The 17791-nt window shown below is 39.6% G+C and overlaps 1 protein-coding gene across 2 annotated transcripts in view; it reads right to left on the reverse strand.

Moving 5' to 3' along the window:
* Positions 1–17791, reverse strand: part of SYNDIG1 (synapse differentiation inducing 1) — a 535179-nt gene that overhangs the window by 123971 nt on the left and 393417 nt on the right. For both annotated transcript variants that reach the window (XM_073627951.1, XM_073627952.1), the window contains exon 3: positions 15740–15877. In XM_073627951.1, coding sequence (XP_073484052.1) covers positions 15740–15877 — 138 coding nt within the window. The remainder of the gene's footprint in view (positions 1–15739; positions 15878–17791) is intronic.

Raw genomic sequence — 17791 nt, forward strand, 5'->3', positions numbered from 1 at the left:
ATGTGATTGTACTCTTAATTCTAACAAATACTGTGTTTATTAGATCCTCACCTGAATCACATCCCGATCAGCATGTTAACAGAGAAAGCTATGCAACATTACCACTGCTAGGTGACCGGTGGGGGGCTCAGCTGTCTACAACCAATAGCACCAGCTAGCAATAATGCCACGCTGTTGCTATGTACACCATCTTTTGATCCTGTGCAGGGGATTGATTTACTGATAGTTCCAAGGAAATGCTCTGTTGAAGGCAATGTGGGGTAAAAATTTTTTAAAGCAAATGGCTGCTGGCAGAAGCTTCATCATGGGCTTGTGATGAAGGTTGTTGAAGCTGAGCAATTCACATTTAGAGATGAACCCCTGAGCTTGAAAATAGTGAAAATCCTGATCTCAGTGACAACTGGCATTCAGTGAGATAGTGATAGATGACTCAAGCCAAACCCTGGACTGTGACATCAGCTTGTTTTTACCCAATATTCAATATCATTTTGATGAACAGAGCCGGAATCCAAACTGTGAAAAGAGGCCTAAAAGCTCTATGAACTGCTGACATTTGCCCATACATTTTTCTTGTTATGTTCTAAAGTCATATTATCTAACAACTGTTTCATGGAAGTGTTTTAGAGGCTGATGAAGAGAGATATAACCAATTTCAAAATAAGTACTTATTTTATATGAGCTATTGGGACACATTCATTACCTTATTAAACCACAATGTAACCCTAACCCTAGTTGATAACTGTCTATGTAAATCTACCTATTGTATATGTAAAATCTATATTATACATGCAGTACATATATACATTTTTTTGGATGTCAACAGTCTTCTAGGTTGAATGTCAGCCAGTGAATTATAAACCATATTTCATATTTGTCCAGTAAGAAGGACCACCCATCAAGGATGAAAAGGAAGGGTGATGATTTAATTGGACCCGTCTGCAGACTGCAGGAAACAAGATATTGGGTAGATTTATGAAAACTGGAGCAGACAGAATCTGGAGCAGCTGTGCATAGTAACCAATCACCTTCCAACATCAGCTTATCCAGTTGAGCTTTAAAAATGAAGGCTAGAAGCTGAAGCCATGTACAGCTACTACAGATTCTGGCTGCTCCAGTCTTATCAAATTCCCTTCAATGTATCTTTTTTTCTTCTAATACTGGCAAGGGGGTATGTGTTTAAAGAAGCTGGAGGTCTGCTTAAAGATATCCATTAACGTTGGGTGACAGTCACCCGATTTATCTGTTTCTGACAATATAAACTGAATGTTTACAATCTAGGAATACACCCTCAGTCAGCACATCTGACCGTCTGTAAATGTCTCCGGGCACCTTTTCATCAAACTTTCAGAGTAGAAGAGACAACCTTATATGTTTTGTAAGTTGATCTTTATGATCCCACCTCTTCTTCCAAAGAGATTAATAGCTGAGTAATATGTTAATCTCTGCTACAAAGAACTAAGTGTGTAAATTGTAATAACCCATAGCAACCAATAGGAAAGTCCAGTAAGCATCTAAAAGTTTCTGATTAGTTGCTATGAATATTGGCTTACTACTTAATGTCTTTTCATGCATTGTTTCATTGGATAAACCTGCTAGAGCTTAAAGGGTTACTAAACCCACAACAGTAAAATCAGTCTGTATATGCAGTAAAGCACGCTTGTTATACTCACTGTGGAACCTAAGGGGATAATCCTCTGTATTGTGTAAAAAGGCTGCTTGATCCTGTCTTCTCTGATCCTCCCCTTCTTCCACTGACTCCAGAACATGTCCGGATAAGACAGAGCCTTTGGAGTCAGACTGCACATGCTCAGTTTGGTGTGTATTGCTAGTGAGTTTTTTTTTCTTGGGGGGGTGCAGCACAGAGCCAATCATCACTGTCCAGACAGAGGGTCAGGGGTCCTAGATCCTGATAGGAAAGCTCAGTGCAGTATGAAAACTCCTCCTACAAGCTTTACCAGACACTGATACAAGTCACCAGACTGCTATATACCGCTGATGAGAAAAGGTATTTAGCAGTTTAAATTTACTAAAATAATTGCATTTCCATGTTCTCTGTACTGTGGGAGACCAGATATAGTGAATGCAGGGTACTGAGTTTAGTAACACATTAAATGCTATTGGTAAAACTTAAGGTGGTTGTAGAAGAAGGCACTGGGTTTGATTTACTAAAGACAAATAGGCTGTTCACTTTGTAAGGGAATTTTCCTAAGCTTAGCAAATGTGGTAACATTTCCTATCCCAAAAAATACCCAATCACATGCAAGGAAAAAAAAGTATTTTTGCATCTACGTGATTAGATGATGGAAGTCAACAGAGCTTCATCTCATTCAAGCTAAGGAAAAAATAGTCTTGCAAAGAGAAAATTACGTTGCAAAGTGAGCAGCCTATTTGCCTTTAGCAAATTAACTCCATTATATCTGAGTAAATAACATGATCAAAGTTCAACAGTAAAAATGTATCTTCTTCCCTTTTAGGTTTAAAAGGCTTTTCAACAATTGGATCTTGGCTATTAGGTGTTATACACAAATGCACTTATTCATCTCTGTAGGTACAGCATAAATGCACATAATAAAAGATGAAGACACTTTCACGTGATAAGAAAATTACAGCACAATTTCTGACTCCGCTAGTCACACTATAAACAGGTCTCACTCTTGTGATGACTCATTTTTAAATCATCTACTCAAATTTGCAATAGAAAAACATCAGACTACTTTGTACTTATTTATATAAATTATTTGAAGTTCTAAACAATTCAATCATTCTAAGAGGCTATGCTGATAAAAAAAATACAGATATGTCAAACTATATATATGCTGAAAGAACAGAGTAAAACAGTTCAAGTGCCCTATCCCCAAGAATTCCATATTCATTAAATGCAGGAGTAAATAACAAACAGAAGTGTTAGCACATTGGACTTTTTTCTTTTTGCAAAGTCAGTTTTGAAGAACTGCCCCACATAAGGGTGAGCAGCATGGGCTGGACATATTGGATAATGAAACAAGTTTAGCCAATAAAACATGACAATACTAAAACCATAGGCAAATCTTAAAAAGGGTGTTTCTCTTCAGAATATCTTTGAAGATTCAGTTCAGACATTTGAAATTCCAATCTACCCAAATATAATATTTAGATATACTTCTGGGAGTCTGGTGGCCTGAGACACCCCCTAGCTTTGCATATCTCTTATAGACAGCAAGATCTATTTGCCATTGTTTCTGGTTCTGCTATTACCCAGCTTAGAATATAAGATGTTCTTGCCCACTGTGGGGTGTTACCAATTGTCCAGTTAAATTCTCTGTATTAAAAGATTAGATTAGCCACTTCAATACCAGGCACTTTCGTCCCTTCCTGCCCAGGAAAATTTTCAGCTTTCAGCTCTGTCGCACTTTGAATGACAATTGTGCGGTCATGCAACACTGTAGCCAAACTAAATTTTTATCATTTTCTTCCCACAAATAGAGTTTTCTTTTCATGGTATTTGATCACCCCTGGGGTTTTTATTTTTTGCTAAACAAACTAAAAAAAAATGACACTTTTGAAAAAAAAAGTTTTTTTTAGTTTCTGTCATAAAATTTTGTTTTCTCCTTCACTGATGGGTGCTGATGAAGAGGCACTGATGAGCACTGATGAGGCGCCAGTGATGAGATGGCACTGATAAGGTGGCACTGATGGGCACTGATGAGTTGGCACTGATAAGGTGACACTGATGAGGAGGCACTGATATGTAGAATTGAGGGGCACTGATAGGCAGCCCTAATATGCAGCACTGATGGGCACCAAGAGGCAGCACTGATATGCAGCAGTGATGGGCACTGATAGGTGGTACTGATGGGCACTGATAGGTGGCACTGATGGGCACTGATATGCAGCACTGATGGGCACTGACAGGCGGCACTGATGGGCACTGATAGGCGGCACTGATTGGCACTGACAGATGGCTCTGATGGACACTAATAGATGGCACTGATGGGCAGCACTGATAATGAGTTACTGACAGATGTTACTGCTGGGCACTGATTGGCACTGTGATGGGCACTGATTGGCACTGTATGGGCTCTGATTGGCACTGTGGTGGGCACTGATTGGCACTGTGGTGGGCACTGAGAGTCTTTATTGAGGGGGTACAGACTGGCAGCTGTTGGGCACTGATTGGCAGCTCATGGGCACATCTGATGGGGACTGTGCTGATAATCAATTTGCTGAATATCAGCACAGACCCTCCCTCTGTCAGGGAGAGCCGCGGAATGGCTCTCCCTGTCAGTGCAAACCAAGGATGTCCTTTACCTGCACTTCCTGGTTCACGTAATGATCAGCTGTGATTGGTCACAGCTGATCACGTGGTAAGGAGCCACTGTCAGAGGCTCCTTACCACGTCTGGAGATGCGGCGTGTCAGACTGACACGCGGCACTCGCGATCGCCCTGCTGCGCACCCCTGAGGGCCCGCGCCGGCATTTTATCCTGCTGGATGTCATATGAAGCCCAGTCAGGATAACAGAACCCCTTCCCGGCCATCAATCTGCTATAGGCTGGCCAGTAAGTGGTTAAAGTGGAGGTTCAGCCTGGGTGAAAAAAATGAAAAGTCACCATTCCTGGTAAGGGAACACAGCAGTGAAGCCTTTCGGCCTCACAGCCAGTTCCCTACTGTGCATACGCGAAGCGCGCTGTGCCTTATAATTGTCCTGCCTTCGGAATTGGGAAAGGGAACCTGTTAAAAACAGGTCCCCGTTCCCCCCTGAATGGTGCCAAATGTGACACTGGAGGGGGGGTGGAAGTGAACTAGCGGAAGTTCCACTTTCGGGTGGAACTCCACTTTAAATCTCCATCAATAATAGTGACCCCCCCCCCCATAATGGCTTTGGCAGGTGTGTAAGCCTAGAAACCAAAGGCTGAGATCTTACCACTGGAGAAAAGGTGTTTTAACATTTCAGCATCTGTTAAAATTATTTGTTTACGGTAGACTGACCTTTAAACATTTTTTATTTCTTTTAGTTGGGTAGTAAAAAATGGCATCTAGAAGTGCAAAGGTTTTGGAGTGGAAGAGGGATATTATAAATCTAATTATTCATGTATTTTAAAAAGTACCAGTTTAGTCAGTTTAACTTTGTGTGTACTGATGCTTCCAAAACAAGATCAACCTTACCAATACATTTAAATTACTTTTATCTCTATTTACACATGCTCCTGTTTATTTATTCTTGACTTTTGACTAAGTTTCACAGCTCACACGTTTTAAAGTTAAAATATTGTCTAATTTAAAACATTTAATTTTTAAGATACACATAAAATCCGCTATATATACAAGGCAACATGCCTAAGCACGCATGTAAAAATTGACTTTCATACGATTTTCACTGTAAACATGACCATGGTCTGTTACGCATAATCATTTGAGCTACTGTATGATCTAATTATGAGAGACATTCAGTAATTTAAATTGTACATGTTAACTTATATTTCATTCATTAATTAATGAACAATAAATAAAAAAATACTTTTAATTAGAAAGAATATCCAATCACATGTAAGGAAAATGTAAAAAATGCATTTTTGCTTGCACAATATTGGATGATGGAAGTCAGCAGAGATCCCTCTAAGCTCTGGAGTAACTGCACTTGCAAAGTCCTCAGTCTATGTACCTTTAGTAAATCCACCCCATTACATGTAGTGAAATATATCTATTTTCTCTGACCATTTCGCCAGATTTTTGGAGACTTTTTTTGTGTACATATAAGCATATACATCATTTGCTGCAAGTTCCTACAGAGGTTACCAGGAAAAAATAGTATAGAAAATTACATACATATATAAATACCCTTCTTTCCCCAATAAAAAAACACAACATTGTATTTTTTATTGGTGGAAGAAAGGTAATTATACAGTATATGTGTGTAATTTCTAATACTATTTTCATTCAATATTTGATTATTGAAAGATATTTTATATTTACTTATTGGACTTACAGTAATTGTTTTTGATACATCACGTGTGTCCTGTGAAAGCAGCTTCCCTTTGACTGGTATTCCAGTCACCTTTTTTCTTTTTTTATTAATACATACTGTATGCTGCAGGGACTGCACTGACCTGAGTTGGCATATTTCTACGGTTTAAACCATTTTACCTCTTTATTAGCAATAAAAACTGACAGGGGTTCTAATTCTTCTCCACTATTAACATCCCACGGGATATCGCATGAGATAAAATACTGCATGGTTTCATGAGATGAATACCACGTATTTCTATGAAATACTACATGTGGTATTTTAGTATTGTTTTTTGTGAATTGCAAAAAAAATTAGAAAAATGCTATGAGCTATTTTACCACAAATAAAGAGGAATAATATATATAGCTAATTAAGCATAACGTTGAATCAACCATGGTAGTAACACCTTTTAGTATACAGAATGATGGGTGGCAAGGACTAAACATAAGATGATGTGAGTGCATTAATGGCTGTCATGTTAGGGCTAGACTGCTATGCACTGTCTGTGAGAAAATGGTAGAAAGGGGAACAAAAAGGGGCTTGTAGCATGATTTAACAGGAGGGGCAGCCCTTTACACTGTTCTTGTGCTGGCTATCGTAAGAAGCATTGGTGCACTTATCGGTTGTCCTAATCAACCAGCATACAGTATAGGGTGGTAATGATGCAAAGTATATGGCACATAGGCAGTGTCCAGGGGAGTATAAATGCAGATAAGGTAAAGCACTGGTACAGTGTGGATGTGATATATTTAATGTCTTGCCTCCAATTACCAGTTCCTGCTAACAGTGCAAATGATGTGCCATGTGCCCCTCTCCCCAGTCCTTGCGATGCAGCTGTGAGCTTTTCTGGAAAATGGGATGCCCCGCTCTCTCCCTCTGAAATCCTTCTGGAATCCAGTGGTGGAAAGCAGGAAGTTAGAGGACACACTTGTCTCTTTGTGGCAATGGCGCGGTGTGATCACTGTGGTCGGGGATGTGCAGCAAGGGCATCTCTTTCTTCCTGTGCCTTCTCTTGTTCTCCTCCCACTGGGTCAGCCTTGCTACAGCCCCTGCTGATCGGAGAACAGTGGGCGGATGACACATCGGTGTCCACTCAGTTTCTGCAGAGAGGACATGAATAGAGCTTGCTCTCCTCTATGGGCAGCCGGGAGTAAAAGGACTCTGTTGTCTGTTTACACCTGGCTACGTACAATCCACTCAAAGGAAGGCCCTTGTGAAAGGGGTCCAATTTTTCCCAATTAGGTTCTATACAGAGCACATTCATCAGAGCTCTCTGTGAGTCTAGATTGATGGGTTTGGCCACCTGGAACAAATCTTACCAGTGGAATTTTGCTGCAATTTCCAAACTATCCCTCATTTTGAGGGATTTTCCCTCTTTTGGAAACAAATTCCTCTGTCCTTCTTACAGTTGCCTCACTTTCTGGTCTGAAGACCGCTAATAAAAATGTACTATTTAAATATGAAAAGTGCTATACTGCTACAGGTTTCATTCAACCTCCAAATCATTGTCCAGTCTCAGGGAAAAGCAGTGGTGCATAAAGCACTTGTGGGTTTAACTAATCATTTTTTGCATATTCATTTTTAATGGTCTGCAAAATTACAAGCTTGGCACTGGAGTGTATTTGTCTGCACATTTTGTGCTGAAAGGTGCTCCTCTTTCTCATTTTGGAAAGCTCAGAGGTATGATACTGGAACATGGTGTCATTTTTAATGGAATGTAAAGTAATGTTTCATATTGGAAGTGGTGGAGGATGCACACGGTCCATTTGTAACTTTAGCAGAATACGAGGGTTGCCTAGAGCTCTGCATTCTAAATCTTGTGTGCAGAGCATTAGGCTTGTAATTGGTACATTTAGAATTCCGCTGCTCATTAGTTTGTAAATTGTGCACAGTAATATGAACAATGCTGTTTTCTAACATTAATGCCACTTTAACTTATGTTGCTTATTGCTCGTGGCCATTTTTCTGCGTAAGTTTATACTTTCCTGGAAGTCATTGACTTAGGTCAATAATCTGCAGGAACATACTATAAATACAAAAATCTATGGTATCAAACATCAAATGTTGTACTGCCATAAAAATCCATCATGTCATTTTTTTTTGCTCTGCAGACACTCAGAGGAATTAATAAAGAGCGTCTAAAAAATTCTTACGATTCCAGTGTGCTTTCGCATGACAAATGTTGGTGCAGGCCAAAAATTCATAAACCTGTTATAGTGTATACAGGTAGGTGAATTTGTGGCAAGCACCATGAACAGGTACATTGAGACTGGATTATGGATTAACACCATGAGGCACATTGAGACTGGATTATCCACACATACACTCCATTCTCAGTGCAGCTGAGCTTCCTCCTGCCATTGCAGGTGTTAGACAGCACAACAGCCAAGGATTTCTAAAGCTGTTGTAACTCCTACACCGTTCACCTGATTTGGATGTAAATACCCTCAAATTAAAGCTGAAAGTCTGCCGTTAAAGCACATCTTGTTCGTTTCATTTCAAATCCATTGTGGTGGTATATAGACCCAAAAGGATTAGAATTGGGTCGATGTCCTATTATTTATGGACCTGACTGTAAATATATATATATATTTTTTTTCCCTTTTATTGGATGAACTAGATGGACTTGTGTCTTTTTTCAACCTGACTAACTATATAACTATGTTAAAACCAATCAGGTATTTACTGCTGTCAATGTCACTGCTGAGGACGCTCACTCTATCTGTCCTGAAGAGTATCATTTCCCTGGGACACGTACAGTAAAAAAAGAACTAATAGAGGTATTAACCATCCTATGACTTATACAAAACGAAAAAAAAAAAAAGACTTTAAAATGTGCTTGTAATGAGAGAAGTACAGGTGATAACATTGCTGGCCTCTTTCCAAAAAACATTGTTTTGGGGCTCTCTCTTCAATACTTCTTCAATCATAAGCCTGGAAATGTGCTATAAATGATTGTCCAAATTCTCTGTCTTTTTTTCTATACTCGTTCCAGGTCACTGACTCAGAAAACACTGAGTTCAATTCATCGGCATGACAGCCAAGGAAATAACATTTATATAATGATAACATTGTTCATATATTTCTAAAGCCCCATACACACTATCAGATTTTCTGCTGATTTTTGTCTCCAGATTTACCAAAACCATGTAGTGCAAGGGCCTGCCTGATTGCACGCAAATTGAAACTCCTAAGGTTTAACCTCATATTATACGTTTTTGATAAATCTGGAGGAAAAAATCAGCAGAGAATCTGATACTGTGTATGGGGCTTCATAGGAAACATTTACTTGAATCAGGGAGTGTGAGTGAGTCATATACAAAAAATCCCTTTTGTGACTAATCTCTATATGTAGCACAAATTTGAAAGAAATAGTGAATTTACATATAGTAAATGGAGTGAACGCTGCACTTTAACCAGTATCGAACCGCCCACCGCACATTTACTGCGGCAGGGCGGCCCGGCTGTGTGAAAAAATGTACTTGTACATTGTTCATACTTCCTGGTCTGGGGCACGTGCGCTCTCGCTGTGATTGGACACACAGCGGGAGCCAATCAGCGGGTCCGGGGGCTGCGATGGCCGCTGGCCACCCAAGATCGCTTGGGGGAATGACAGAATGGTGGCCTGCCTGTGTAAACAAGGCAGACCATCATTTTGTCACAGAGTAAGAGATCTGTGGTTCCTACTAATCAGGAACACTGATTGTTCACTTCGTCTTGTGTCAGCATTCACCACACAGTAAATAAGCACACATAAGGAACAAATTTTACCCTTTGATTGCCCCTGATGTTAACCCCTTCCCCGCCAGTGTCATTTATACTGTGACAGTGCATTTTTTTAGCACTGATCACTGTATTGGTGTCACTGGTCCCCAAAAAGTGTCACTTAGTGTCCAATTTGTCCGCCGCAATGTCATAGTCCTGCTAAAAATCACTGAGCACTGCCATTACTAGTAAAAAAAAAAAAAGTCCCTAAATCTATCCCATAGTTTGCAGACCAATCAATACACGCTAATTGGGAATTTTTTTTACCAAAAATATGTAGCAGAATACAAATTGGCCTAAATTGATGAAGAAATTTGATTTCGTACATATTTTTATTGGATATGTTTTATAGCAGAAAGTAAAAAATATTGGGGGTTTTTTTCAAAATTGTTGCTCTTTTTTTGTTTATAGTGCAAAAAATAAAAACCGTAGAAGTGATCAAATACCACCAAAAGAAAGCTCTATTTGTGGGGAAAAAAGGACATACATTTTATTTGAGTACAACGTCGACCACACAATTGTCAGTTAAAGTAACGCAGTGCCGTATCACAAAAAAATTCCTGGCCATTAAGGGGGTAAAACCTTCCAGGGCTGAAGTGGTTAATGCAGCAATGTTGGCTGTCCTATTCTTCATATACTATAAGGAATTGTCATTAAACCTGAACTCCAGACAAATATAAAAGACACAAATGATTATAGTTCTGTATTCAATAATTCATCATTAAATGTATTTTGAATGCAATCTCCTGCAGTTTCTGCACAACAGAGCTCAAACTAGGAAAGGCAGAAGCAGTGCAAGGAGACAGTCAGTTGTGCTAACTGAGCACACAATGATCACACCAATAAGAAATGAGAGCAGAGTGACAGAAAAGTGGCATTAATCAGTGTGCTGCTTCTCCTTTTGCTGTCCAGTCAGGGATGGGGCAAGGACAAAACCTGTAGGTTGTTAACTGAACTGCAGCAGGTAAAAATAAGGTCTCTTGCCTGTCAGGCGGGGCTGTGCTGTCTGTCAAAGCTGTGTAAATCTCAGAACAAGATGAAAAGAAGTATACATTCTTTTGGCAGGTAAACCTGCTCTTACATATGTATTCCATCAATGTATTTAGCTGTTTGCCTGGAGCTCAGCTTTATTTTTCATTCATAGTTTAGAAAGTTTCTCAGCTCCTTCATACTTGTCTGAATCATCCTGAGGCCAATACAAAAATTCCTTTCAAAACATGACTAAACAATTAAAAGGACATTTCACTCAAATACAATGCACACACTTGTTTCAGACATCTGATATTTTAGTAAGGAATGCATTATTTTAAATTAATAAATGTTTTTTTTTGCCTTATTAAAATACTGCTATCTTCTGACTAGTGAACTCATGTGAGGTATCTTTGAATAGAACAGAAAAGAGAACCACATAAAGTGAGAACAATGCTAGACTTTATAATAAAAATACTTATTTGAGAACCTATTCCAAGCAATGGAAAAACAGGCACACACATATGATGTTTAGGTGCATTGAACTTTGTGATGCAATTATGGTTAGATAAGGTAATGAAAAAAGTTAAAATAACTAATCCATACAACTTAGTAAATTGATACATAATGCAGAAGCTCAACTAAGTGCAACATGTCAAGACATTCATATGTATATGTACATTCTTATGTAACAGACTGCTGTGTTGGCTGCCAGAGCAATCCAGAGAGGTTCTCATTACTGCTACCCTGCACAGTTCATGTGCCCTCGCTGATAATATAGTGCACTCTGTATGTACAGTTCACCAAACTAAAATGCTGAGCATGACAACAATATGCTACACTCTTCAAGTCCTCTTCTAGTCCTTCTACATGTACTGATGCAGAGTGGGGAAAATTACTATTTCAGCATTTCTGGCTCTGATACTACAGCTAGCCAGTCAAATGAGTCAGTAGGAGGCAGCAAAAGATAGCTGGCCTACAGGGCCACTTATGATAAACTCTGCCCTGTCTGTATACTGTATGCCACTGTAGGGTTGGAACCTGGAGGTGCCCAGGGTAGCTCCCCAGATTGGCCATTAGATGTTTCCATAGTTAGGGTTGCGAACCCTGTAGTGAAAGTAAGCAGTGTAGGTGTCAAGATAGCTGCTAGAGGTCCCCAGACTACTGAATGGGATGTACCATAGATACCATAGATAGTGAGTAAGTGCAAGCCCTGTCCTTGCCAGTCTGGGGTGTCATGGGTAAAGAGTCCTGCATAAATATTGGAGTCTGCGTGGGGTCATCAGTTGGTTATGGGATACAGGTCAAGAACCATGACAGCAAAGTATGGAGGAGGCGAGGAAGAGGTGACAGACTTTTCTTTTACTCACATCTCTTCTGCTGTCATCTGTTTGTAACTAAAGGATTCTGAAGACCAAAAGGGTGTAAATATGGACATCAACTGTGTTCCAGTAAAGTGTTAAAAACTGTTATTGCATAATCTCTTCCTTCTCCTAACCCTATAAAGGGAATGTCTTTCGGCAAATAAAACCTGTGCTGGAAAGGCTGCTGCTGGGATCCATTTTTGAGAAAGGTATGAAACATACTACCAGGTGGTCTAGTCAGATCAGGCTGGGGGCCTCCTGGGGGTTGTCTCTGTCGTGGTGCCCAGGGAAGAAACCCATGTTCTTAGCACCTCAGTGAGCCTATGAGGCCAACCTATGATGGGCAGTAATGGGTTAAACAGTACAGATTCAGTGCATAAGGGCAACATTCATCCAGCATGGCTACGTGATATGCCTTACAACCATACTGCATTTCAAGACATACTGACTGCTTGTGTAATCTATTGTACAAGACATGGTTAAAAGAAAGGTGGTTTGCAATAAAAAAATAAATAAAGTGGTTGTAAACCTTAGTCATGAAATCTAAACAAAGCACGTATATCTGTAGTGTTTACTTGTCTCTTTCTAAAGCTCTAGGTGTCGTTTCTCTCTGGTGCTTTGTTCCCCTGTTATCAGCATGAGTTACTTCTAAAAAGTTTTCCTGACACATGAGATAAATTTGTGATGGGTGACGGATTTCACCATACAGATTATCTACTCAGAACACAGCTGTACATGTTCCTTGGTTCCTGTGCAGTATCTGGAGGTGTGTGTGTTCCTTTTCTCCAAACAGCTTTCACACAATGTATAAGAGCTGTAACTACAGCTCTCCACCCCCTACTCTCTGCTCCTCACAGATGCAGAAGGAGTTTAACACAAATCTGCACTTTTGAATGGATGTAGAAATGAGATGGCTGCAGGTAAACAAGTAAAATTTATGTAGGGAGATATGTTTTATCTCTGTGTATCACCTGAGGCTATTCACTTCATTGTGTATATGAGAGGGTTTACAGACACTTTAAGATCTATACTCTAGGTACATTGATACCTATTTAAAACACTCAGCTCCTCCCAACAAATCAGAAATTATCTTTAATTTATTTGGCTATAACATACTACTGTTACTGTATAAGTAGTTCAAACGAATACATCTAGTAATAATAATAATAATAATAATAATAATACTCTAGTACTAATACATCCCAGCACACTACAGATGGGCTATAACAATGTTCACACATTTTACCCTAATTAAAGTTCTCTGTACTGTCCTGCAGTCAGACACCAAAAAGTTAAGTTTGGTGTAAGAAGGAGGTACATGGACACAGGGCCTACAGGACTGGGTTTGATGGGGTTTTGGCATAGAAAGGGTTTGAAATTTAAAATGTAATAAGTAATTAAGATATACTTACCTGACTGTTGGGTCAGACAGAAACTGACTTCAGAGGATGTTTGGAATGATGGTTCCAGCAGGTTTTCAGTTGAAAGAAAGATGGTGTCAGGAAAACTTCCCATTCTCCCTCCCCTCTGAAAAGTTTTTGTTGATGGTTGTTGCATTCTACTGATAATAGTTACATATTTGGTCCGGATATGTCACGGCAGCTGGTCAGATACTAGGTTCTTGAAGGTGGTTGTTAGGGTCAAATTTAAATTGGCAGGGACCCATCTTAGGGAAGGCTTCCTTTATTTTGCATGGTTCAGTAAAAATGAATTGGGGGCCATTTATGGTCACATCTGTGGGTATGGGTGTCAATGTCTCAGTCGTGTTGTAAGCTAGAGGCCTGTCTTATGGGTTTATGCAGGTATTCAGTAGAGATGTCTACAAGGACCTTGGGGCTCCATTCCTTTTGAATTGAATGTTATTCTGTTCTATACATTTTGTTACTAAAAAACTGCTATGCAATCTGAGTCCTGTGTGAGTTACCTAAGTTTTGAGGAGTGGAGTGGTGGTCAGGCAGTATTGGTGACAAATCCTCTTTAATAGTCAAGTACCTAACAGGGTCATTGGAAGTGCATTTCCCTCAATTCTGTGTTGTGTAATTTACTTCTGCTTTCTGTATGGTGGCTGTCAGAAATGCCTCGTTTTTTAACTTTCTGTATGTGACAAGCAGTAGGAATACTGCAGTTGGAGTGATTGAGAATAACTCTTCGGAATCATAATTTCCTGACTCAGAAACATCATGTGTTTCCAGATCATTAAATAACTGACAAAAGGGAGGAGGGCAGTCTAATGCAGTACAGAAATACTTGGATGAAACAATTAAGTACTGAGCATGTAGGTAATGTAAAGTTACTTCAAATACTTCCTGTGCATTTTTAGCAGGACTGGCTCTCTAGAATTATTGATCTATTGATGTTTGTATTTTTTTGGTCTAAGCTAAGGGAGCAGCCAATCAGTGCCTCTACCTCACACAAAAGAAATTATCAGAGTAGACGTAGGCTGATGACAATTGGATGGAGCCAGGTCTATAAGGGTAATATTCAGGGCAACTTATTAACACTCAGGAGGAAGCAAATGAGGTCAAGAAAGGTTAAGTAGTATATAAGATTTAAGTCTACTTTATGGGCCAGTGCTCCATTCTAGATATGCCTCCACAAGTCAATAAAAAAGCAAGTTTCGAAAAATTAAGCTGATGAAGGTAGAGACCAGAACAAAGCTGTTTAGGATGGCTGAGTGTCAGTGTTGAAAAAGGTTATTAAAACAAAACTGTTTAGAGCAATGCGGTTAATTCCATGTATTGATTGTAGTTAAACAGCTTTGTGCCAACTGCAATGGCCCTTAAATATGAAAATGTGAGATCTGAACTGTCAATAGACTTGGCTAAGGCAGATACAGATAAATGAGCAACATGTTTTAAGTCATATATCTCAGTTCCTGAATTCTCGGTAGCCTCTAAGCACATATGAAATGACATTTCATAAATTTGTTACAACCAAGAGGCCTGCCAAAAAAATTGCACCACCAAAACATACATCTGGGGAGGTTAAATAGGCAATCAATACTAAAGAAAGTTAGAAATGACAGTTACCAGGGCTTAGAAATAAAGCCTCAGTGGCATCAATTGCCAGGATACTGCTAAGCAGCTGTCAAAGTACTGTTACCAAGGTACTGGGTTAACAGGCTGCAAATTGGAAAAGGGTTCCTCAATATGCTTTATAAATCCTTGTGGATGGTACACAAACATACTGGTTGTATGTACACAGCTGTGTTATAACCTTGACCAAGAAATAATGAATTTTGCTTGTTGCAGCTAAACCTTCCCAGCAGTTGGGGATGTGACAGTAATTGATTCCCATTCACAGCTCCATTGTTCCTTAGCTGTTGTTAGGAAATAAACAGTTTCAACCATGTATGTGAGTACGCCAAGTGAAGAAAATGCAGGTAATGACTAAAATGAGTTATAGAGGCTATTAGGTTTTCATACATAGGCGACCAAAACTCTGGCTGCTAAAATATCTTCATACAATTAAAAGCGGAAAGCTTCATGAATGAATAATTTATCCTTGTGATAGAGAAGCCCTGCTGCTAAAAATGAGCATGGTATTAATGTGTTGTAGCAAGTTGGAGGATTTCTGTGAGACATGAAATAGAGGGATTCATTATTTGCAGTATTTGACAGCTATGTTTTCAGAATTTTCTCCAGAATCAAACTTACCTCATGTGACAAATAAAAGGCAGCTATTCCCAGAGGCCAGAAGCAGCACAGCATGGAAAATACACTGAGGCCAAGGTGGTCCCTTGGTGGCATCATTAAGAAGTTGTCTTCACTTTCTGTGTCACTTGAATAGTCACTCTGCATAGAGCAAAAACAACAACTGTGTTAATGTGATGTGGAGAAGGAACATACAAGGTATAATAAAGACATACCAAAACAAAAAACACTAGGATTTCATATTCAGCTTAGAACTTTTAACATAGAGGAACCTGTACACAAAACTTGCTCAGGTTTATTTAGAAAAGACAGAATGTTTTAGAACACAAGCCAAACATTCTTTATAGCAAAAATCCTTTTATAAACGCTAATGTAACGTAACTCGGTCAGTTTGTTTTTATTTTAAATTCCCAAAGCAAGTCCTTATAACTGAAGACATAATATACCAGTACTCACCTCTCCAGCAGCGTCCATGTCCTACTTTACCACAGTTCCTGTGATGCAGCCTTAGACACTTCAGGATTCAACTTTCCGGGAAGTGCCGACTTCCTGTGTCCCCTCTTGTACATTGTGATTCCATCTTCCAACCCCTACATCATGCTCTACAGTACAGTCCTGTAGTTAAGATTTGCATATTGCAACCACAAGGTACAGAAGGGCACACGGCATCAGACACACTCTGAAATGTCAAACTCTAAATCGTCTGAAGGGGGCAGCAGTGCTGAAAAGGAGAGAAGGCTGGCAGCAGAGGTTGGCAGGCTTGTTGCATGACTCATCCCTGTGGGGGGGACAGGATATGACACTGTACAAGTCATCACTAGGGAAGGAGAGGCTATAAGATGATCTGGCGCTGGGCATCACTAGGGAAGGAAAGGATATAATAAATTCTTATGCCAGTCATCACAGGGGAAGGACAGGTAATAATAAATTCTAGTGCCAGTCATCCCTAGGGAATTACAGGATATAAGAAATTCTGGTGCCAGTCATCCCTGTGGAAGCCGAGGATATAAGAAATTCTGGTGCCAATTATCTCAGGGAAGGAGAGGATATAAGAGTTTTTGGAGCCAGTCATCACTGGGAAAGTGAAGGATAAAAAATATTCTAGTGCCAGTTATCACCAAGAAAAGAGAGGGTATACGAAATTCTGGTGCCAGTCATCACTGGGGAAGGAGAGGATATAAGATGATCTAGTGCTGGGCATCCCAGGGAGAGAATATAAGACATTCTGACATCGGTCATCCCTGGGGAAGGAGGGGATATAAGAAATTCTGGTGTTAGTTATCCCTGCATAAGGAGAGGATATAATATGTTATATTGCCAGTAATCCCTGGGGAAGCAGAGGATATACAGTGCCTTGAAAAAGTATTCATACCCCTTGAATTTTTCCACATTTTGTCATGTTACAACCAAAAAACATAAATGTATTTTATTGGGATTTTATGTGATAGGCCAACACAAAGTGGCACATAATTGTGAAGTAGATGGAAATTGATAAATGGTTTTCAATTTTTTTTTACAAATAAATATCTAAAAGTGTGGCGTGCATTTGTATTCAGCCCCCTTTACTCTGATACCCCTAACTAAAATCTAGTGGAACCAATTGCCTTATAAAGAAGTCACCTAATTAGTAAATAAAGGCCACCTGTGTGTAATTTAATCACAGTCTAAATCTCAGTGAAGCCCTCGGAGATTTGTTAGAGAACCTTAGTGAATAAACAGCATCATGAAGGCCAAGAAACACACCAGACAGGTCAGAGATAAAGTTGTGGAGATGTTTAAAGCATGGTTAGGTTATAAAAAAATATCCCAAGCTTTGAACATCTCACGGAGCAATGTTCAATCCATCATCCGAAAATGGAAAGAGTATGGCACAATGCAAACCTACCAAGAAATGGCCGTCCACCTAAACTGACAGGCTGGGCAAGGAGAGCATTAATCAGAGAAGAGGCTCATAGTAACTCTGGAGGAGCTGCAGAGATCCACAGCTCAGGTGGGTGAATCTGTCCACAGGACAACTATTAGCGGTGCACTCCACAAATCTGGCCTCTATGCAAG

This window comes from Aquarana catesbeiana, linkage group LG04, assembly GCF_042186555.1.
Source record: "Aquarana catesbeiana isolate 2022-GZ linkage group LG04, ASM4218655v1, whole genome shotgun sequence".
NCBI classification, from domain to species: domain Eukaryota; kingdom Metazoa; phylum Chordata; class Amphibia; order Anura; family Ranidae; genus Aquarana; species Aquarana catesbeiana.